The sequence below is a fragment of the Lissotriton helveticus genome, chromosome 5_1 (assembly GCF_964261635.1).
Source record: "Lissotriton helveticus chromosome 5_1, aLisHel1.1, whole genome shotgun sequence".
Taxonomy (NCBI): domain Eukaryota; kingdom Metazoa; phylum Chordata; class Amphibia; order Caudata; family Salamandridae; genus Lissotriton; species Lissotriton helveticus.
The window spans coordinates 1,278,978,337-1,279,003,316 of record NC_136065.1 but is presented as its reverse complement, the minus strand read 5'-3'; the positions used below and the strand labels follow the sequence as shown (position 1 = coordinate 1,279,003,316).

The following is a 24,980-nucleotide window of genomic DNA, read 5'->3' as shown; positions in this document are numbered from 1 at the left end:
ATTCAAGATGATATACTTGTGAGAGAAGAAGTGTTACCAGTTGTGTTGGGAATCCACCCCTTCAGCAGCCATAGTGGAAACGCCACTGGGCCTGACTGCACGGAAGGCAGGGACACAATGAAAGTATAATTAATGTTTTTTGTGCCCCACTTCTGTCAGTTATTCATTTGGAAACACATAAATAACATTTCACATTAATGCCATGATGAAGCTAAGGGTGGGACTTGCAATGAAGCTGCAGAAATGGGGACGCTGAAAGAGAAATTATGAAAACTGAGAAGAAAGTGGGGAGAAAGACAAAAGTCAAGGGGCACACATGAAAGGAACCAGAAAGCATGAAGGTGAGAGGGAATACGTGGGAAGAAAGTGAAATACAAAGTGAAATACAAAGGTGGACATCTGGAGAGGGAAGGAACCTCCTAAATGCGCAGTGTATGTAAGCCTCAGCACAGTATGTTGTGCTTTTGATTATTTTATGATGAGTGCCTTCTCAGAGCTACTTGGAGGAAATTTTAAATTTGGGGCAAATTTCACCCTTAAAAATACGTACTTAGGATGAGTGCACCTCCTCCGTACCATTATACTCCCCTCCTGAAATCTTGCAATGGTGGGCAGACTTGCTGTCTTCCCTCACTCGGTGCCTTAGAGGATTAGTCAGAGTGTGGGGTATTTTAGTTCACTGGGTATTTCCTGGGGTGATGCCATCTTAAGAAGCACACTGCTTACGCAAGGGCTTTTTACAGGAATTGTGTACTGTTCATTCCTTCCTGGAGATAATGGTCATAATTCCTCTTTCAACCCCAGATCCCTGCTCCCCCACCCTAATATGCGTGGGTCTTTGTTCCTTAAATGAGAGATTGCTGCAAGACAAACAATATCACAGTTCAAACACATTGCTCAATCTGCGCTCTCTTCCTCCTGTGCTGAGTATTTAAGTGCGCGCGCCGGCGTCTCTGCTATTAGCGACTCTGCAGTGAGAGAAGAACTCAAAACTGAAGATGAGCCTCCCCGCTGTGCTGCTGTTTCTGCCCCTGCTGGGGCTCTGCTCGGGTAAGAAGGACACCACTCATTTTATATATTTATTTATTTGCTGTCGTATAACGCCTGTGACCCGGCCTGGCTTCAGAGCGCCTGAACGGTGCGAAAGAACAAGCCATACAAGTTAATCAAGCATTGATTGCGCTGGCGCGACAGCCAGATTTTAACATAGTGCCAGCATGGTAATAATAGTTGTAAAGGTAAGTATAATTTCAGAAAATCGAAAATAAACACGGTGAACAAGAAATACAGGGCAACCTCATAAAACACATAATTGGCCTCATCAGGGCAATGGACGTAAAGCTAAAAAAAAGAACAGAAAACACGTTCAAAAACAGAACAGTCATAATCATAAGATATATCTGTATATAGTGTCTATCCCACAAAGGCTCTCCTGGGCTTCGCTTTCCTGAAATTTAGCTTCCCATGAGCCACGTGTGTGACCATCTCTGCATGCTCTCCGATGTGGCTATCTCCCCTACGCTGGGGCATCGTTTTAGGGGCAGAGCTCGGGGCAGGACTGGCCCCCACTACATTTATTTTTGGCTTTGCAGTTTTGTCTGGGGGCTGTGAGTCGGGTCTGCTATCTCTCAGTTTTTCTCGTCCTGAGCCGAGAACGAAAGGCAAAACATCAATACAGGCTTGTCTCTGCTGCTCGCCCAAATTGTATGACTCCAAGCAAATATTTTATTTTACGGAGGCTCCTTTTTCTTTATATTCAAATATGAGTTCAAGATGTGTGCTTTACAAGCACCTCTTTTTGATTTATTAGATTAGGATTTTGCACCATCTATAATAACAATCTATACCATGTTTAGTGTTCATATGACCACGGTTTGCCTCTTAGTTCTCTAGTGGTATTGTCATTGTAGACCGAGCACTGAATGTTTCTAAAAACGAACACTTTTAATAAATGTCTGTCTATGTAATTATATAATCTGATGTATGAAGGTGAAACATTTCTGCATGTTAAAGACATACATATTTTCGAATGCATCCATAAAAGTACTCCTTGAATGGGTGAAAATGTATTACTTTTTGAAATTCACAAACATTGGAGGTAGTAGGCTTGGAAAGCTGACCCAGTACTAGACATACTACTGGCAATCAAACACCCAAAAGATGTTGTGATGAATGCTTGCAAATAGCCCAACCAGTGACAACTGCTAAATGTAGCATTCCAACCTATCATTTTCTGACCACTGTGCTACTCTAGACAGAGTCCCAACTAATGCCAATCGGTACTGACCCTTCTCATCCTGTAAACAGACCATCCCAAACCTTGGTCATCTTTCTCTTCCACCCTGCATCCCACTGCTTTTTTTAGATGGGACATTTGAGATTCACAACCCCCATATCTCACGTACCAATTTACACTCCAGCTCCTAAACTCTTCTTTTGTTCTCTGTTAGTTAATCAAGTTAGTTTTGTTCTCCGAGAAGCCTCCCTGGTGTCTATCTGCCTTTGTGTCTTTCTCAGCAGAGCATTGTGTAGGAAAATTGCCCTCTCTGCAGGGTCACCCCCAAAATTTTTGCCTTTCTCCTCCACTTTTTGTGACCTTATTACCCTTTATAAGTGTAATTCCCAATTGTGAAGAGATGAACTTTTCAAGTTTGGTGTCTCTGGAATCACCATTTAATATCCAAATTAAGGTGACGTCGGATTTTAAATTGCAATTCTGAAAATGCCTCTTTTAGAAAATTGCCATTTTCTTACATAAGCCATTTGGTACCTGCTGCCTATCTCTGATCACATGTGTGGGGTGGGTGACAGCTGGACTTTGTGTATTCCGAGGAGTTGGCCTAATGGCTAGGGCAGTCGACCTCGAATCTGGGGAACTGGGTTCGTGTTTCGGCAATGACGCCGAACATTCTGTGATTCTGGGCAAATCACTTAATCTCCCCGTGCCTAACAAAAATGAGTGTGTCCTCATGTAATGCAACTGGTGCTATGTAAAGCGCTCTGATACCCGATTTGGGTCAAGTTTGCGCTATATAAAACTCTGTACAAAAATAAAAGAAATAAAATAAAATAGATAGCCACACACAATGGAGCTTAGGTGTGACTTGATGGGGCATCCTGGGAGGATGATTGGGAGGAGCTGGACCCAACCTCCCTTACACATGAATAGGCTGTGTCCTGTCCCCATACAAAGGACTGCATACCACCTTGTAGTGAGTCTAGAGCAAGGGCAGGAAGAGCAGGACATCTGTGCACTTCAAATGCCTGTCTTTGAAGTCTCCTCCACTTCAAAGGCACAACTGGGTATAAGTACTAGACCTCAGACACCACCACTTCAGTACACTTCTGGACCTGTGAAGTCTCTGCCAGGAAGAATGACTGATGTGCCTCTGAAGGACTGCTGCCCAGCTGGACCTCTGCTGTGTTGTACTCTCACCTTCCTCTGCTGCCCTACTGCCTTCTTTCCTGGGTGAGAAGGACTGGATCTGTATCACTTGCCCCCCAGAACCTAGAGGGAGTCCACAGAATAGTTGGCTGACCTCCCGATCTGAAGTCTCAGGTCCATAAAAGACTTCCAACCACCCTGCTTCTGCACCTAGAATCTGCGATCTGTGACTCTACCCCTCCAAGTGGTGCCACCCCACTCCTGGACCCTTGGGAGTGGGCCTAAGGTGTTAGGACCAGCAGAACCAACACATTGCTTTGCTGCGTGGACCAGAACCCGCGCATTGCCTCTGCAGCTTGGATCGGCACAGACGCATCGGCACAGCTGCACAGGTCAGAACTGGTGCTTCGCATCTGCTGTGCAGATCAACACCGCTGCATTGCCGCTACTGTGTGGATCGGACCAGTTGCATCGCCTTCAGAACCGGCGCATCACCTGCACTGCGCAACACCTCCCCGACCCAAACTCGCGCAATGCTCTGAAACCTTGGATTAATATACTTTTGTTCAGCAGGCCTAACTGGGTCCCTGTGTCCGTTCCTGTGTGTCTGTCTGTGTACTTTCTAGTGTGCCTTGTCTGTGTGTTTGTGAGTTTTTACATATGTATTGTCTGTGTGTGGCCTGTGTTTGTGTGCATGTGTTTGCATGTCTAGGTGTCTGAGCATTACATAGGGGCATGTACGAATGCAAGAATATACATGTGTGTAACGTTCGTATGCCACACTTGTAAGATTTGATTTCAGTATGAATGTATTCATGCATCTATGTATTAGTGTGTTGGTGTCTGTACTTATATATAGCCTTTAACAAGTGCCACTGGAATTATCTGATTGGGTGAGCATGGCTTTTTCGCATATTTATGGATTTGCCGTATTTGCCACATAATTCATCACCTGCTGTCTAATCTGCAGATTTTAACAAAAAAACATTTGTTTCTTGCTCAAAGGGTCGAAAGTTTGCTAAATTTGCAGCAACGTGTTGTTGCGCAGTGGAATGCCCTTTGCAAATGGTCATGTTTTTAATGCATATTTTTATATTTGGGTGTTAAACGGATACTAATGAGGTTCAACCCATGTCCAGACAGGGTTAACAAATGTGATCATGAGAAAATAATGAAGTAATACTATCACAAAATGTGCTGCATTATGTCTCATAATATGTATTTTCTTGTTGCATAATTTTTCTCGACCCTGCCTGTCGTGTGGCGGCTTTCCGCAGTCCCGGGCGCCGCAGGATGCATGCAGAGAGCGGGATACTCACTTCCGGCCGGAGGTAGAGTCCCGTTCTAGTCCTCACCACAGACATTGGGATACTCACTTCCGGCCGGAGGAGAGTCCCGTTCTAGTCCTCCCCGCATCTTGCACTTCCGGGCCACACGTTTAAAAGTGCGTGTGGCCGCCGGATCGGTGCTTCTGATTCCTCCGGACAGACGCGCTTGAGCCCAGCTGACGACGAGGGTTCTTCAGGTCACGGTAACGCTGCCATTCCTCACGCGTTACGTGACTGCTTGTTCCTGTTCCTGTCAGCCGCGCGGGAGCGCTGCTGATACGTGTCCTGAAGCAGCTGCTTCTGGCACGCTGCTATTTACAAGCCTCAGTTCCTTTGTTTGCAGTAGCGCAGGAGCGCTATTGCGGGTTTCTCTTCATAGTGCAGGCGCACTTCCACATTTTGTTTTTCTGTTGTTTTGCCCAAGGCGCAGGAGCGCTTCCTTATACTTCGGACCTTGCTTGGCAGTGGCGCAGGTGGGCTCCAGCTTGGCTCCTACACGCAGGTTGCGTGGGAGCATTGTACATTTGGGCCGCGCTACAGCGCTTACCCTGGTGTTCTTGTCAGTACCTGCTGTGCAGCGCAGAAGCGCTTTCCTTCAAGTTCCTTTTGGTTCCTTGGTGGTCCAAGCGCAGAAGCGCCTCCTTCTTCATATCCTTTTCCACGGACGTGAGGCTCCTAGACGACACAGCATTGGCCTGTTCTAGAAGACAACCCGAACGACCCTGGTGGTGAGTGTCAGAAACAGGGGCTCCTGTCTGCATGTATCTTGTGGGGTGGTTGACAGCACGAGCGTAATCCCTAGCTCTAATCTGGTGTTCCTTGTTCCCTCAGCTGTGCCAAGACCCATCCCACGTCCCTACCACCAAAGCCACTTCCTTTGGCCCCCATCCCTGGTTCCACCTCATCCTTGTCGGGCGTTATTCCCCGCGGGGTTTTGTTGGGGCCAGGGGCGGTGGCTACTGTCGTCTCTGCGGGATCACCTCACAAGCCCAGGTGAGTCTTGTGGGGTACTTGACACTGCCGCATAATTTGACCCTCCCCTGCCACATAATTCCAGTGGGCCTGGCTTTAACTGAAAGTTTATTCTGCCTGACAGCGCCTAGAAAAAAACCCCAGTTGTAACGCTGTTTTAATGAAATGTTCTTACATTTTAATTTACTGTTCTCATTCCCCATCCTTGTGTATGGCATCTATGATGATGGTGTATGGTGATGGTCATGCGTTACTTTTCACTTGAGGCTGTGTATGATTGTGTGGCTGAGTGTGCATGTCTGCCTGTTTCTGTGTGTTTATATAGATGCGTGCATGTGTGGGTATATTCAACCAGTGTCTGTATTTTTGCGTATCTGTCTGCGTGTGCTATGGAAAGGCTCCTTAAATTTATCATCTCCTCCCTCCCAAGCCTGTCTTTTTAAGGTGTGATAGGGAGGTGCCTGCTGGTCCCTCCATGAGTCACTCGGACAATGTGTGCGTTTGTACTTACTTCTGAGCGAGAGTGTGCATTTCTATGCATGCTTCGAGTAGCCCACCATTGGTGCAAGGGTTGCAGGGTTTCCCCATTCCCACCCTACAGGCTAGAGTCCTTCTCTTTTTGGTGAGTGAGCTTTAGGGCACACGTGTATCGCGGTGGTATCACTGCGTTTGGCGACCCTCGTCAAAAAATCAGTACAATAAACATCCTCCTCTATCCCGTCTCTCAGATGCCCACGGGCACCAAGCAGTCACCCCCTCCCTCGTCAGTAGCCAATGTCCCTCAGAGAGATTTTTGAAGCCCCCTTTCAAGCACACCCCAAATTTCACATCCAATGACCACCTTTCTTTTTCAGTTTGCTGTACTTAATCCCTTTGGGCCTCACAAAGGACATGGAAAGCGCTATATCACTAACCACGAAATACTACACTTCCAGATTTTGTCAGTTAAGAAATCTCCTCATTGCAGCTATATGATTTGCTCACGATCACAGAAAGAGGTTCAATAGTGAAAGAGGATAAGAGTTTTGGGGGGATATGTACAATAGAAGTGGAGGAGTGAGGTGTTAGCCTTCATGGCTTTACGCCTCACTCTGCCTGAAATGCAATGCTGAACCATATTTAAAATGATATTCCAACGCAGGCAACCCCTGCACCATAGTGAAAGGGTGTCTGCGTGCAGGGGAGGATTGTTTATGTGTAGGAAGGTGTCCCTTAATGCACATAAACAATACTAAAATGCCATTTTGTCACTTTCATGTGTGCTGCTTAATGTAGCACACCTGAAAGTCACAAAATGGCAATAAAAAAAAGAAGATTGTTTATGTACAGGAAGGGGGACCTTCGTGTACATAACCAATCCATGGCATTTTGTTTTTTTCCATGTGTGCTACACAAGGTAGCACACATGGAAAAAGCAAAAACGAGGAGAAATAATGCATTTCTCCTCGTTTTGCGAACTTAAGACCAGGTTTTTCTGGGTCCTATGTACGCTGCCCTTGTACATAGGGGGTAGCGTCACAATCAATGGGTGTTGCGTTGGAACGCCCACCGCAACACCCACCGCCCACCCCTTTCATGCTAATCATAGCGTGAAAGGGTGCCTTATTTATTTATAAGTGGCTTAACGCTGCCTTGAAAATAAGACTATGCCCCTATTGCCACCACAACGTCGATAAAAGTGATGTTGTGGTGCTGATAGGGGCTTGTACATATGCCCCTGTGTTTTCTGGTTCCAGTATCAATCATGCATAGTTGAAGCACCCCTCCAAATCTGGTGGGGGAGAACCAAGAACTGAATAACTTAGCAAACACACTTGCCTCAGCTCATCCTCTCCCCTCTCCCTTTGCAAGAATGCTCCCAAGACTAATAACATTGGATTTGGAGAACATTAGCCTCCTACCGTATTTATTTTTATAAGAAACAACACATTCATCATCAAGACCATTATTTCAACTGTAAAACGGAAGAATTATACACACTTTTTATATACGGATATCGAATCACCTCAACACAGCACTGTTCAGAGTAATGTTTAGCCACCCCGTCAGCATCTTTAGCTTTGCTTGTGGAGTCCTGCTGTCAATCATAGGCCCCCAACCCTTTCCACACAAGGCAAACTCATCTACTTCTCAATCCAAGGGGAGCCCGGGTTTATAAGCAGAGCTCCAAGCTAGACCATGCCAAAGCAATCCTAGAAGGGATACCGCCCCCCAAAACCCTTGAAGAGTTGAGCCTGGGAAACAGGACCGTTACTTGGTTTCGTGGCAGAGGCCTTATCTCCCCCACACCACATTACCAAGGCAGTGTGGCGCGGTACCCGTGAAAACCTTAACAACAATTTATGTAGCTAAGATAAGTGCTAACTATGGAGATCTGGTCGAGCCATACCGGGTCAAAGTCATAAGTTCATGACGCCCGCAATGGCAGCAGCTGGATGCTGTCAGAATGTGACAAGTCATCACAACAAAGTGGTGGAAAGACTGCATACAAGGGATTGGTGAAGGTTCCCGATTGCTAAAACGGGATAAAAAAGGGTCTTAATTAATAAATGCCACAGGCTCCAAAACGTTAAGCCTTGTTAAACAATTTTGTAAATATATATACGTTTACATTGCAGGAATATGACGTCCGAGGTATCAGCATGGTGGAAAGACTACCCGAGTCTGTTCCAACTATTCGTATTATTCAATTAGCTATGAATGTGAGGAAGGTAGAGGCTAATGAAGAATTATTTTGAATGGCCTTACTAATAAGTGAAGGCATGAGTAAAAGGCTGAATGAAGCCATTTATATTTCCAAATCATGTTGTGATGGATTTATTGTCACTACCTCTCTTTTCACTTTCTCAACCTTCACTAAGGGCACACAACCTTTCCCCTTTCCTTTCAAGTGGGGCACATCTGTGATACATTGTCTCCAGACTAATTACTGGACCGTGAATATTTCATGCTGATCGATAAGATTACATATTATTGATCACAAATACAATGAGTATAATTGTATTTATGCCTGATGACATTCTGTGTGTTCCTAAATAATTATTTTCCTTTGGGACCCACTGATTACTGTACTAGTATAATATGTGACCATTCTATGATTGCCCGAGGGAACTGTTTAGACAGCCACAAAACTTTAACAGTGAGGTCAAAAACTCCTCCCTGACCTACACTTTTAATATCATTACCGCTACTGTGCAGGATGATGATTGCAGGTGGCTGCAACCCTATGCTCCATGTCTTCTCCACCAATTGGTGCAGATCGTCAATGCACAACCTGCTGAGACCAAACCAGTACATACGAAGTCTAACTTCAGGGGGGATGTTTATGGTGCTATACCCCCTCTAAAAAATGGATTCTGTTGTGAATGGTTGGGTACAAGTGCTATCAGTCGGATTTGGTGAGGTATGTGTCGGATTTCATCCTGAATTTACACTTACACACATACATGCACGCACACACACATGTACGGAATCACCCACGCACCCACACACACGCACACATGCATACACACGCACACACACACACACACACACACACACACACACGCGCGCACACACACACACACACACACACACACACACACACACACACACACACACACACACTTTCTCTCTCGTCTCTACCTTAAAACTTGGTTAGTTTGAAATCTGTTGTGTTTTTAGAACCCCTAATAATCTGCCCTCCTCTCTCTTTCCACTGTCTCTTAAGCCCCCCCTCCTGTCCTGCTTCTCATAATGTATTTTACTAAAATAAGCTAGCATGATTGTTGCGAAATCAGAAGCTAATAACCCCCACCCCCCAATCTTACTGACCAAGCTAAGCCCAGGGCACAAGTCGTAAAAAAAGAAGTGGTTGGACGCTGTCACCAGACGTGATGTCACGACAGGAAGTAACATCACGAAAGGTGCCGAGCTCCTCGTCCCAGAGAGGCCAAAGAGTGAAGTCCAGCTGTTTGGCAGGGGGGATGGCATCCCCCCTGTAAAATAAGTGGGGGGACACCGTCCACACGCGTGGTACCCCGACTCGAGCCCTGGCTAAGCCACTGTCTAACTTCCTGAGCCCGTCTGCAGTAGGTGCCTTCATTAAATGCAATTCCTGCTCGTTAGACAAAGGAGTGACAAACGCCCAGACACTGGCGTAGATATGCAATGAGAAGCAAAGAGTATTCAGGGAGTAAATTGCAAGTACAAGTTTGTGTGAGACAAAATATCGCCCGCCCCTTCCCAGTAGAACAGCTGTCAAGGCTGAGGCACACTTATCACTTGTAGCCACGTTGGCATCCCATGGAAATATTTTTTACTACCACCTACGAATCCCACCCAGTTTTGAAGTGCAGAGGAGTCACCCTGGGCATACATGGCGGAACACGTGAGGTATGCATGACAAGTCTCTGCATTTACCCCCATTGTCATGGGTGCTAAACTAGCTGTGATAAGGATGGGTAAAACTGACAAGCTGTCTGCCCAAACCACGATTGAATGCAGAATTGAAACCACTGTCTATACATTGCTGTGGCTCTAGGTATGCATACCATTTCACCCCTAAAATGGCTCCAAAACCGACAGTGCTGGCTGCATCTGTAAAATGAGCAAACTCGAGTCTGGATTGAATTGGAGCTGACCAAACCATTGCTTCATTGAAGCTTTCCAGGAAGAACAACCAAATCCTGAGATCTTGTTTTACTCTCTCATAGGTTTATCTGTTAAACCTCTCATTGCTTGAGCAATAGATCTGAAAAAGGGGCGGTTCATTGGAATAATCCTCAAGGCAAAATTAAGTTGGCCTGCTAGCACCTGTAGCTGTTGCAATGTCACTTTACTTGGGTCAAAGAAGTCTGTAGTGAATCTTTACGGCTAGGTGCTGTGGGATCAGATCCGGCTGCAGCGGTGTCAGGTGTCAGAAGCCAATACCCCTATACAGTATAACCAAGACAAATAGGTTTAGCAGCTATAGGCAGAGTACATGGTCCATTATAACTACCTTCAACCAAACCTATGAGGGTCCAAGTAGGACAATCACAGAATTACTGTGGAAGTGCAGAGGGAAGCGAAAGTAATCCTTATGGAAGAGGATACCTCACACACAAAATTGTATCATGCTTAATCATGCCTAATCATCGGCAATCTCTCCCCACTGTGGTAGGATAGTACCACCAGGGTGGACCCAAATTCCTGGTGGAGGAGAGAGTTCTTAGATGAAGCGTTGCAGGATAAAGAAGGGATTCAGCACAGTGGGTTAAAAAAAAACCTTATGGTTCACAAGCAGATTGCTTTTATTGGTGGGAACTATAGGTAAGGTTAAATAAAGAGGGATGGTTATTGAAGACAATAGCTCACACCATCCTTGACAGCTAGGCTGACAAGTTTCTGCCCACATTGAAAGCCAATATGGGTCTGGGAAATTCCTCAGGGCCAGGGATCCCTAAATTGCCTCCTAATGGCCACTATGCCTAGATTTCAGTGAGATAAAATGCAAAAACAAAAATTTGAGGAAAACTAAAGAGTGCTCAGGTGAGTCCTACCTAAGGATCAACTAGTTTGATAATCCTAGACTTTAGGGGATACCAGCTTCTGGTCAGAGAGCAAGACAATGTCCTTTATAGTCACACATTCATCGAAAGAAACATTGTGTTGGAGCACTTAAATCAGGCCCCTCTCCTACGCTGGTTACAAAATATCCCCATCCATCGATCCCCAGTCCTGTCCTACAGTTGTGAAGGGAGCCAGGCTCTTTGTGGGCTTACCCCCTGCTCTCCCTGGTTCCAGCCAAAATTCATAGGATGGCACAGCAACTGTTATTGGCACCGCCCGTGGGGAGCAGCAGAGTTCCTACCTATTCATCTGAGCCCTCCAAGCGGCACAGCCGTTTTGCCCAGTCCCTGGAGACCATCTCCTGCGTAGGCTGAAGATATGAAGGAGACTCCCAACCACAGCAAACATATATCAACAACCATCAATGAATGTGGGCTTTTGTCTTTTTAAAATACAACCGATTTAAAAAAATACAAATAAAACAGGAAAGGGACCTGTGGTGACTGACGCACAGTAAATTTAATTAAAGCAAGTTCCTTCTTTATTGGCAACCTTGAACAGCACAGCATATCTGGCTTTAACATTCTACACCATAACATAAATACTAGGAACACTCTGCAGTTCTAATTCTAGGACTCTACATTCTACATAATACACAATACTATAACAATACCTATCACTACACTTCCACCCTCTTTAATAAAACAAAAAAATAAAGCTTTCACAAAACTGAACAATAAAAAACATTTACAATTGTAAAGAGGCATTTAAAATACATAGCACATTTGAGTCTATGTATTGCATACGTAATCCTCAAGTTACTTTGGTTTCATTATGTTGCTACCAAAAGTGCTAACTCTTACACCATCAAGTTGAGCATTGTGATTGTCACCACAAACATCAGTACTCCTGTGATCCTCACTTCTCATTTCCACACAAACCTCTTTCCTTGTTTCTATGTCATCCAAAGAATTACTCTGACCATTTTCCCTCTCTAAAACAGAATTACTGTTTTCTACCAACTCAGGATTCATACTTTCTTTTCCGCTCTCGCAGTCAACACCGATCCACCAATATCTGCGATCTTGGTCAATCTTCTGGTAAGAACACCAAACTCTGTCAGTACCATTGTTCTTGACCAAAGCTAAGCAACTCATATGACAAATACTGCCATCCTTTAATTTCACAGTATTGGTCTTCACCTTCATAATTTGCATATGAATACTGAATCTGTTTTTTCCTTTAGCAACCTTCTTGACAGATTTTACACAAAGCTTTGACCTACTACTGGTTTCACATCACCTACTCCGTGTTTTTTTTTTAGCAAACTGTATTGCATTTTACAGTTCATTCAGCTATTTCGCTGATGGCAGGACAGGCACATGCATTACATTCCAGGATCAATATATCCCTTATGTATTATGCATACACAGATTTGTATTGTCCTTGGTTCCATCTGTCACATCTATTGCACAACAAGGGTCCTTCTATGATCACCCACTCCATTTTTATCATCAAAGTACTTTTTATTCTTTTGCTGAGATGTCAAAATGCATCTCGTAATTTCCTCCACATTCCCTACAACATTCTTGCCTCTCTCCATCCAACCTGAATCTACTTTGGAATGTGGTACACTACCTCTCATTATTCCAAAAGGACTCTCACCAACAGTGTCATGGGATGTCACCCTATAAGTCCATACCATTTTCTTCAATTCATTTTTCACATCTTTCGGACTTTGATTGGCTAGTTCCAACACACCCTTAACAATGCAGTTGACTCTCTCGGCGCCGGTAGCACCATTTCCCCATGGATGATAAAGTGCCAAGAATTTGCGAGAAATTCCAGCAAATTCAAGGAATTCCTTCATTTCAGCTGATTTGAACTGAACTCCATTATCAGTAAGTAAAGATTTTGAGAAGCCCTCCTGTAAAAATGTTTCATCCAAAATTCCGATAACAACTCCAATATTAACCTTTTTAACCACTTCCAGCTCAATCAATTTAGAAAACAAATCCCCACTACTAGGATATATTTTTGTGATCCATCACTAAACACGATAGGTCCTATGATGTACAAAGCCACATCTTCCCAGAGAAGAGGCGGACAACCCAAAGAACTCAATGGAGGATCGAGTGTTTTCCGGGACTTATCTAAACTTTCACACTCCCTACATGGCCTTACAAATCTCTCTCTTTCAATATCAATCTTTGGCCACCAATACAATGATTTGTCTTTCCGTTTGGTTCTTGTAATTCCAGCATGATCTTTATGACAAAGTGAAAAAAGTTTACTCCTCATTTTGTGTAGTAGAACTACCTTGTCACCTCTCACCACAAACATATCCTCAACTCCTAATTCATCTCTGACTTCCCAATACACTTTCAGCTTTAACACATTCTCCCCATCTGTTTTCAATTTTGTCTTAATCCGATGATATTGAGTTTTTCTCCGGTATAACTTTCAGGATTTATAGCTGAAGGTTCCAATTGTTCCCCCACAACCCCAATGGAATGTTTCATCCATAAACTCTCCGTTACAATGTTGTAAGGTGATCCAGAACCCCCTGCCATTTGCAGCCATACACCTCCAAAAGCGACTCAGCAAAGAGGCTTATTGCCACTCTCTCATGAAGTTTTCAATACATGTATTCTTTTTCCATCATATCTTGTGCTTACATCCTCACCACTCTCATCCAAGGTAGATTGTTCCTCATCACTCTCTTTTACACAAGCAACTTTGCTCTTACATTTCTTTTTATATTTACGTTTACATACACTAGCAAAGTGCCCTATTAGCCAAATTCAATACATTTGGCAGACTTCGCCAGATACTTGTCATACCGAGCTGAATGTGCAGTGCTGCCACAACGATAACAGTAAACAACAAGAGCTGCCAGTGCCGCTACTCAATTAGACAAAACCTTCTTCTCCCAAAACATATGAATAAAACAATATGTTTTGTATTCTTATTTACTTTCAGTTATTTTATTTTGTTCAATACTTATTTTTACTCTTATTATTGGTTGTTTAAAATTTCAAACTTTACATTTTTTAAGACCTTATGTACACAACGAAAACATTATCATTCACAAAAACATTTCTATATTTCAAAAAGGATCATTCAAACAATCAATCATGCCTCTCTCATACCGTTACAGACAACATAAATTTACTAAATATCTGCTGGAATCACAATATTCACACCACAGCCATTAACAATTTATTTTCTCTGAGTGCAGCCTTTGACACGGTTAGCCACCAGGTCCTAACCCAACGTCTAAATAACATCGGAGTGAAAGACAGTGCGCTGAAATGGCTCACGTCTTTTCTCTCCCGACGCTCCTTTCAAGTCTGGGAAGGTGAAAGTCGCTCCCACTCCATCCCCCTCCGGTGCGGTGTACCACAGGGCTCATCACTGAGCCCAACGCTGTTTAACGTGTACATGGCCCCACTGGAGGAGCTAGTTTTACCATTTGGAGTCACTATCGTCAGCTATGCCGACGACACTCAGCTGGTGGTAACACTCTCCCACCCTAAGCTAGAGCCTTCCAATCTTCATGACTGCCTCTCCAATATCCATCAATGGATGAGTGATTCTGCTCTGAAATTGAATGGATCAAAAACAGAGATCCTGCTCCTAGGACGCAAAGCAATGACCCTCCCCCCCAACATCTGGCCCGCGTGTATGGGTGAACCCCCTACCCCTAAGACGGAGGTTAAGAGTCTGGGAGTATGGTTGGAGACAGACCTCACTTTTAGAACACAGGCAAGAAAAACTGCCGGCATCTGCTACGGCCTACTAAGGTCATGTAGAAAGGTGCTTCCCCTACTACCATTCCAGTCCCGACTTTTGCTGATTCAAGGCTTAATTTTATCAAGGCTAGACTACAGCAACGCTATTTACCTCGGAGCACCGGAATCCACTCTCCAAACACTGCAAAAATCCCAGAATGCAGCAGCCCGATTACTTACGAACACCCCAGCCACAACCTCAGCTAAACCCGCACTAAGGAAACTTCATTGGCTCCCAATTAGGGAAAGAGTAATCTTTAAAGCCCTCTGCCTTGCCCATAAAGTCTTGCACAACGCTGGCCCCCCAATCCTCAGCAACTGGATTATACCCTACAGACCAACGAGAGCCCTTCGGTCTGAACATGGAAACCTTATTACAATTCCTAAGGTGAAGAAGGCCCGCTCTGGCGGTCGCCGCTTCTCAGTCAACACAGCAAAAAAATGGAACGCGCTTCCCCCGAATCTCAGAGCAGAACCAAACCTCCTACGATTCAGGAAGTCCCTTAAAACCTTGCTCTTCCCCTGAATCGTCAACTTCTTTTCCCTTTAAGAGGTACAGGTTCAGCGCTGGGATACCCACGGGTGACTACGCGCTCTATAAAAACCTAAAATAAAAAATAAAAATAAAAGCCTATTCTTTTCAAATTCCTTTAGCTGGTGGTCAAAAAAAACTGTCATTTACTAAAAAATTGGGATGAAGCTTTCACAAAAGAACCATTATTTGCATTCAAAAAGAACTGTAGCATTGCCAACCAATTAGTAAGAGCAGCACTTCCACAAGAAAAAAATCCCAAATTAAGAACAATGTTAGGTCTACCGCCTATCCAAGGACACCATAAATGCGGTACATGCTCATGTTGTGATACAACAAAAGAAGGAATCATATTTGAACATAAAAATATAATCTGGAAACATGAGACATTCACGAACTGCAAATCCCGGTACAGCATAAATCCAGAATAAAGAACAATGTAGCGACAGCACCCCTTGTAAACCATTGGCGGGAAAAGAATCATAAAGAAACAGACCTAATTTGGACAGTAATTTCGAAAGTTGACAACGACGCAAGAGGCGGTGACTTGGAAGCGAAGCTCTCGAGAAGAGAAGCCATGCTTATAGTCAAATTCAACTCTGCCACACAGGGTTTGAATGAATTGACGGAGATGTTTAAACTATGCTAAATTGTGTAGACATCTCCGAATGGAATATTGAAATTGGTAGTACTTGTGGACAATGCTGAAATAGGTTCACAGTACAGGACACCAGAGAGATTGTCAGGTGGTTCTATAATTGTAGACCATCCGCAACCCGTGTTGTCCTGCTGGTTCAATACCAACATGTAGACCCACGAAAGACCCCACACACGACGATAAGACCAGGGTCATTCGGCTATTGCGAAGATGCACACTAACAGAGTCAAACTACATATCCCATGATTCCTCGCACAACTGGCAGAACGTGACTCAGAGATAAGATATGATATAAAATAGTATCATCAATTGCGCACAATCCATGCGGAAGAAGTACAAACATCCCACTCCAGACGTGCCCTACCATATAGTGCAAAGTCCATGAAAAATCAAGAAGCACGGAAACATGACGAATATCAATAGCGCAAATCCCAGAGTGCAAAAGTCGATCATACTTTGGGTCAAACGCTAAAGGAAATATACAGTAACTTAATCCAAAGAAGTAACATGCATGGAATCGAGCTGGTGCATTTAATGGGCACAGCTAGTCCGGAACTACATCCCCCGTGATCCTTTGCGGACCCGGAAGCCCACGCCATTCACTTTTGACGCGGAGTTCGAACGAAGAAGGAAAGCATTTTATGCTCCGTGCCCTGATCTCTTAAGGTAAAGATTGACGCGTGCCTGGGTCTGATCCTTGAGCACAAACTAACTTCAGATGCCTGGGTGTGTAATGCCATCTCCTCCTGTTTCTTTCAGGCGGGAGCACACGACTATTGTACACGGAAGCCTGAGCCCACGAATTAGGTAAGAACAGGCTGATTATTCGAAGTAACCGAAAACGTAGCAGCGTGGCCAAGTTGTAAATCACAACCTATTGGTTCTTTTCTTTGTTAGAGAGCCAGGCAGTCGAGCAAACAAAGTCGAACACCCAATATACACAAAACTAAGTGGCACAATAATGGTGTTGGATGGATGGAGATGGATGCTCAATGTTTAATGCGGGTTGTGACTTTCTGCATTTTCCTTGTAATAGAATTGATTGCACGTCGGGGGCAAACTCACATCCTCTGCGCTCTGATACAGAAGAGGTAAGATAAGGAGGCTAGTAGTGATGGAGGTGGCAGCATGCACATAGAAAGTAAAGATATATGCCCTATAGAAAGGTGTCTTTCCTTTTTTGCAGACTATGGTCCTGATGAGAACTCCTCAACAACGCGAGTTCGAAATGCGCAGACTGTAAAAAGCCAAAAGGATAGAATAAGCTAAAGGAATTTGAAAAGAATAGGCTTCTTCTTGAGAAAATAAATTGTTAATGGCTGTGCTGTGAATATTGTGATTCCAGCAGATATTTAGTAAATTTATGTTGTCTGTAACGGTATGAGAGAGGCATGATTGATTGTTTGAATGATCCTTTTTGAAATGTAGAAATGTTTTTGTGAATAATAATGTTTTCGTTGTGTACATAAGGTCTTAAAAATGTAAAGTTTAAAAATTTAAACAAACAATAATAAGAGTAAAAATAAGTATTGAACAAAATAAAATAACTGAAAGTAAATAAGAATACAAAACATATTGTTCTATTCAGATGTTTTGGGAGAAAATGGTTTTGTCTAATTGAGTTGCGGCACTGGCATCTCTTGTTGTTTACTAGTAGCTTGTGGCTAAGCTCTGCTGTTGGGAGCCCAGACCCAGTGGTGTTTTTTTGCCACAACGATAACAGGCATAAGTAGGGTTCCTTGTAGCGTCGAGGTGATCACTTTCTTTTTTCCTTCTTTAAGTGATGCTGAACAGGGTTGTGTGACAATCTTCATGTGCGTATTTAAAAACTTTTGACAACACGCTCCTCACGGTGTTCCACTGTTCAACAGAATCCTAAAAAGCATTTTTTGAAACTCAGTAAGTAGGCTTTCAACGAAAAACGAAATACTGCAATTGACACAGCCCCATAGTTCCAAGTAAATTTTGCGCATACCGGATTCTGGTCCAACCTGGTAGCACCTGTAACGGGGCAATATATGGTTTTCTTTTTTTTCCAAACCCGAAAGTCTTTCCACTCTACAGCAGTAAAGATGATAATGTACCAAATCTGTGGGTCCACGAGGTTGCCTAGCTCGTTGCCAAATTCTGTAGTGACTGACGCATGGTTCATTTCCCTAAAGCAAGTTCCTTCTTTATTGGTAACTTTGAATATCACCTTGATGTGTGGAAGGATGAACACAGCACAGCATATCTGACTCTACCATTCTACACCCTAACATAAATACTAGGAACACTTTCAGTTCTAATTCTACACTGTACATGACAAGTATAATTCTACTTTCTACATAATACACAATACAATAACTATACTTATCACTGTTTTACACCAAATAATATAAATTAGAAGTCAATATGAAGGGCACTCTCCGAAAACCTTTTTTCCATTACTACGTGTTTTTGTACATGACGTATTCAGTTTTCTGACTCACAGTTTGCAACTTTGGGCCCAATTCACAAAGAGCCTCCACAGTTGTGGCGGATGCTAGACAGTTGTGGCAGGATTTCTGCTCTGCAGCTTCTCAATGGGGAGATTCCACCACAAGGGCAGAGGGAGACTCCGCTATGACTGCAGAGACCCTTCGTGAATCGGGTCCTTCTATTTACAAACGCTTTGTCATTAGGTATTACAAATAGCGCTTCATTGCTCAGAAGAGGGCTATGGAAACATATTGTTAATAGGTCAGAGACACAATGTTAAAGGAGGACTTAAAAAAAATTCAGAACACTTTCAGGGTTGCAAATCTATATAGTAAACAGCCAAATTAGCAATCCAATTGTGATTAAATTAGATAAAATATACATATAGAGGAGTCTCCCTTCCATGCTCCCCATGGTTTCCACTAGCACAATATAACTTGTTCTTTTGCACCAAGGAGGAAAGTTTCATGAATATCTCTTCGCGTTCTTAAACATGGCGTTAATTTTTTCTCTATAGTAGCTAAACAGTTTTTTTAGATTTAACAAATGAGATGGCGAAATAAAGGACGTCTGTGGGCGTGGCTCTAAATAAGTTTTTTTCTAAATTAGGGAGAGGATGTGGTCTGACGGCTAGACTGCCGACTTTGGAGCTGGGAAACCAAGGTTCGAGCCTCGGGGTCGACTCCATATCCTGTGATTCTGGGCAAATCACTTAATCTCCCTGTGCCTACCAAAACAAGCATTGGCATAGCCAATAGGTCTCGCGTGTGGGATATTATAAGTATTTAGTTATGCAGCACAATATCCTTGGTGCAACAACATCAACTGTTGCATGGCTAAACACTTATAAGGTCCCAAAGGCGAGACCTGTTGACAAACGGCTCCCCCGAGTCCCATCAGCGCACAACAATGGGAAGAACATAAAATGTATGGTGACAAGCATAACGGAGGCCCATGCTAGGCCATTAAGTGGGATGGGGCATGGCGCATTAGTGGTAGGTTTAAGAGGAGCAAAGGGATACAAGGTGGAGGGGAAACGATTGAGCCAATTAGCGCTGGCAAACAGTAACACCGGGGAAAAGGAAAAAAGAACACAGCAGCCGCAGCTAGTAAACAAACCTACACACATTGTAACCAGGGTTTGGAAAAGCAGGAACAGCTCCTTATTTTTATCATAGTTCCCCGGAATTCGACTAATCCCGGAGGTAGTAAAACCCATTGTTACAGTACACAATCTTTGATATGCATACAAAGCACTACTGCTGCGCTGTTCGCCATCACAAACCAAAGATGCGCGCGACTAAGAACACAGGCACCACCCAGCAAAGGCCTGCTAGGGGTGGGCTGAGAGCACAGGCTTGTATGGAAACCGACACGCCTACTACATGTGGTAAACACAAACAGAAACTTTTCACAATAACAATGACATGATAACTGAGCACTAACGAACAAACGGGTGAAACGTGCAAAGATTCGAATAGTTTTATTTGTATGACGCCATTGGGGGAGATGGTGTTTATTCTGTAAAATGCCATCACCAGGTCAATTAAAGAGAACAAACAAGTAAATCCAAAGCCAACAAGGCAACACCGCAAGGCGGCGCTTCACCCATGTGCACTGAGAGCCGTGCACGGTCTAATTGTAGGGCAGATTAGCATGACAGGACCACGGTACAGAAGAATGACAAGTCCAAAACAGAGTTAAGTCCCCCTTTCTTCATCAGGCATCGCCGGTGAGCTCCAAAATCATATAAGTGAAGCGGAAGAGAAGAGGTTAGGAGCGCCTCCCATGCAGATCTCACAGGGAGCGGCAAGGAGGAGTTACTCAGGGCCACACAAATGGCAGGAAAGCGCTATACACATGCACATAAATGACACACTGTGAGGAGCTGTGCTGACAAACCTTTCACATGAGGTTTACACGCTTGTACAGGAGCTCTGAGACCATCGGCACATACAGTAAGCATGCGCTGTTCATGGACCTTGCCGTGGCTAATAAAAGCAGGCAACATAAATGAGAAGGGTCCATTTAGTCTACGAGAAAAAAAACAATAAATGTATCTAAGGGACGAGAAGGGGAGAGGGCAGAAAGTAACGGAGCGGGTGGTGCGGCCGCAATAATAAACACACTGAAAGCGTGCATGCGTGCCCATGTCTACGAGAAACCAGCACAAGCACCCGCCTCGCGCGGCAGCAGGGGGCCTGCGCGATTCCCTTGCGGGAGCGAGGAGTAAGGCGCGATGATTGCGACCATATGGCGCCACTCGTTCCCGCAAGGGAATCGCCAGACGTGCACGCGTTGGCATTGGAAGCAATGCAACGCGTGTACGCTTTTGCCCCCAAAGCTGTGCCCATGGCTAAAAGTCTCTTTCCTAGGCATCGCATGCACGCTGAGTAGGCGAGACCTAAAAGGGGAACAGCTCTTCTATTGCTTTGTGAACATCCAGATAGCATTTAACTGGAAAGACCAAAAAAAAGTATGAGCATAGCTGGTTGTCCTCAGTATTAGTATGATTCTGCTGAACTTCATCAAATTATTGCACCTAAATAACAGGATCCAGGTGCGGTTGAGTGTTTACAGTAAATAATGAACTATGTAGGTGTCAGAATTTGGGTTAGTACTTTCGGAGGGGGCAGCCTCAACCAACTCAATAAACTGAATCTGGTTAGGTCGAAACACATTTCTGGGAGAATCTCTGATCAACCTTAGATATCTAAGACTCAAACTGTAGACAGTCCTCAGAGAAGGGTGTGTTACGTTCCAGTGGTACCAACAACGTAATAGTCAAGAAAAGACACAACAAAATTCCCAATACAATTTTGAACATAGAGTGAAATTAAATGAACAAAAAAGACAACAATTATCACTAAAATAGGTTGAAAAAAACAATACACATGAATGTTCTCATTTGTTTAGGCAAAAGGCACCTAGAAAAATAAAAATGACATTGAAAGTTGACAGTTTGAAGTGAACTGGGTCCTTGGTGAAATTTCAGGTAACTACAATGGAGTGTAGGTCAGATGCACAAAGCGAATCATCCTGGTGCAAGATTTTACCTTTAGACTTAGGGCTCGATTTAGAGTTTAGCAGACAGAGTACTCGGTCAGAAATGCAACATAATACTCTCTCTGGCAAACCATAGGTCCACCTGTCTCCTTTAGAGATGTGTAGACCTTAAGTTTTCTGTCAGTGGAACCCCCATTGGTTCTGTCGACAAGAGTACATCCTCTGATGGCCCAACAGAGCAGGGGGCGTTGAAGGAAGGACATTACACTGCCCACCTTATTTTGGGACAATTCTGTAGTGTCTCTTTTTCCTTTCATAACTACCAGGAAAAGTCTGGCAGTGAGAGACAGAAAAAAACAAAAAGTACCCCCACTTCCTTGGATAATACTCCCAGGTTGTGGGGATAATGAGTTAATTGTTTTTCTGAAACAGACTTTGGCTTTGGGAGAATGTTTCTGAAAAATAACAAAAAAGTTTTTATAGTTTGGTGAATTGCCTTCAAATCCGACATGGGCCGTATACCAATGTTTTTGTACCATGAAAGGAACAAGCATGATAGTGATTCCTTTCAATGTCCAGAGATGATCCAAGGGCCTGTGCTCATCTCTCAATTTGGCAGACAGTAGTCCATCAGGATGAAAGATGTAATGTCTCCCACCACCATCCTGATGAATGGAGTATCATCCATCACATTCTAAATCCAACCCACAGTCTCCAACTGCTGGTAAAGGTCATTCCAGTCAGTCCTGTGGCCAGTTACTACTCAAGGGAGGTTTCTATCTCTTTAAAGTGAGTTATGGGGGTCAGCCCTTTGACCCCCATAATCCACTTTCAGTCCTTTCAGTTCCAAGTTCCAAGTTATCTACTATAACAGCTTGCAGGAGAATACCTACCATTTTTTGATGAATTGTTTTGTGTTCCATACCTGAAACCAACTTTTACACACCTTTCTATATAGTCATGTGAGATTTCTGTTCTCATGTAATTCTGAATGCCTTCATGTGAAGTCTCAGAGGCCAACAGATCCCTCACAATCCTTTCACATACATATCAATCTGAGGATAATAGGTTCTACCTCTTGGTTATACACTAATGACTTTAAATCAATTGTACTTCATATCTTGGTTATCCTACTTGGGGATTATACCAGTGCATGCAGAGGTATATATACTTGTATTTAAATACTTTAAATCTATATTAGAGGTAACCAATATCTGCCACAACAAACAAGGAAACATGAGGTAATGATTTAGAGTTGGTTGGTGAGTTGTACAGATATTACATCATGTTCCTCCGATCTTTTCACAAAACATGTTGATGTTATGTACTGCCTTGCTACTTGTTTTTATTCATTCTGTGTGCTCTCTGTAAAGCGCTCTGATACCCTACCCTGGGTCTGGTCCGCGCTAGGGAAAACTCTAAAAATAAATAAATAAATGTTTTCTCACTAAAAGGGATATAAATAAATAGCGGCGACCTGCAGAAGGTGTGGTGCGGCCTATTCATAATAAGTTAAAAATGTCCATGGTGGAATGGGCACAGAAGAAGAACTGTTGTGTGAGTGAGGATGTAACTCTTGAGACTGAGAATCCACGAGGGTAGATTGTCCTACACCACTGTTGCCAACATTATCCCACTAATAGTGGTACCCTGTTGAGCGGTGTAACTCAAAATAAAGGGCCACCTTGTAGAATGTGGTGAGGGGTCCCTTAAATGCACACATCTCACACCTATTTATATGCCCTAATGCTGAATGAAGGGCCTCAAAGGGACTGCAGAGGCTGCTTTACGCACCTTCAGAACAATGCTCGAAACAATCTTTCAAACTGACCATGGGTCTGAATCCATATTGTTTGTTAAATTAAAGCTGTACTTTTCATTGCAAGGTCTTATAATACTGCCTAAAAATGATTATGTGCCCCAGCACAGCTTATCATGTTTGCAGGTCATGAAATCAATTTTATCCAGAGTATTTATGTGTTAGGCCACACTTGGTCCCCCAGCAATTCAAGTCCCTTACCTTCAAGCTGCTATATAATTTTCTTAATACATGAACCCAAAACAGTATAGCTCAGTGAGTCTTACACTTTTAACTTCTGTGGAACCCTATGTAATCATTATTAGAACCTGGGCCCCCGACTGAATCATTATTTGAAACCGAGGACTCCCTGTTATTCATTACTGGAAGCAGGGGACTAATACACAATTTTTTTTTTAATTCACAAATCAATATTAAAAATTAAAAATTGGAATTGGAAGGCTGGAGCGTTTCAAAAATTCAATTGAGGCCACTCATCATCCATACTAAGGGCCAGATGTAGGTAGGCTTTTACCGGTCGGTTACGGCCGAAATCGGTCATTACCGACCAGTAAAAGCCTTTTCCTATGTAGGAGGCCATTTTACCGAATCGGTAAATGAAATGTAGGAAGCACTTCAAACAGTGCTTCTGGGCTCAAAGGATTCGTTATTTACCACCAACTATTAGTTGGTGGTAAATAACGAATTCCTATGTAAATGCAAATATGTGCATTTACACCTGTGCCATGTGACAGACAGACATGTCTCCCCAGGTCAGCACATGCGCTGGCTCAGACGAGACCTAAAAGTGAATGTGTCCTTGTGTAACTTAACTGGTGCTCATGTAAGGCGCTCCAATACCTTCGGGTCGAGTTTACGCTATATAAATCTGCACAAAAAAAAAGAAGTGTCTGTTCCAAGTACAAGCAAGCAGTTTTACACCTACACTGTTAATGGAGTGTATCCGATGCAAGTAATTCAGATCTAGGCAAAACACCTTCAGGTGTGTTTTCAACCAAACAAAATAAAAATAATCTGCACACTAGAAGTAGGGCGCTTAACTTAGGCACATCTTCTGTGTTATTAGTAACAAACAAATAATTCCCCTGACAGCCTTTTCAAAAAGTCATAACGTTTACCTCTGCTCATTAGTTTACCAGTTGAATTCAAGTGTTTTTACCCTCTCCACAAGTGCACCCACTGTCCCATGCATCAGAACCGGTTTAAAGTCCTTTCCATGCTGCTCTCAATATAAAGTCTTTGGGCCAGATATATGAAAGAATTTTGCATTCGCAAACGGTGCGAATCACAAACCATAGCAGTTTGCAAATGCAGAACGGCCTTTCCCTATGTATGAAAGGCTTTTCAATTTGCAATTTAGGTAATCGCAATTTTTAGAGATTTTCTATATGGCAAACGCAAATAGAGAATCTCAATTTTGCGAATCTCTAACGCACATGTAAGAAGCCTTTCCTAAATGCAAAATATACATTTAGAGAAATGCTACTATCATCA

General features: G+C 43.4%; 1 protein-coding gene across 1 annotated transcript in view; it reads left to right on the top strand.

Annotated features, from left to right (window-relative positions):
• The first annotated feature begins 905 nt into the window (after window positions 1-905).
• LOC144755304 (fish-egg lectin-like) overlaps window positions 906-24,980 on the top strand; it is a 135,448-nt gene continuing 111,373 nt past the window's right edge. The window contains exon 1 of the mRNA XM_078644099.1: window positions 906-1,050. Coding sequence (XP_078500225.1) covers window positions 999-1,050 — 52 coding nt within the window. The 5' untranslated portion in view covers window positions 906-998. The remainder of the gene's footprint in view (window positions 1,051-24,980) is intronic.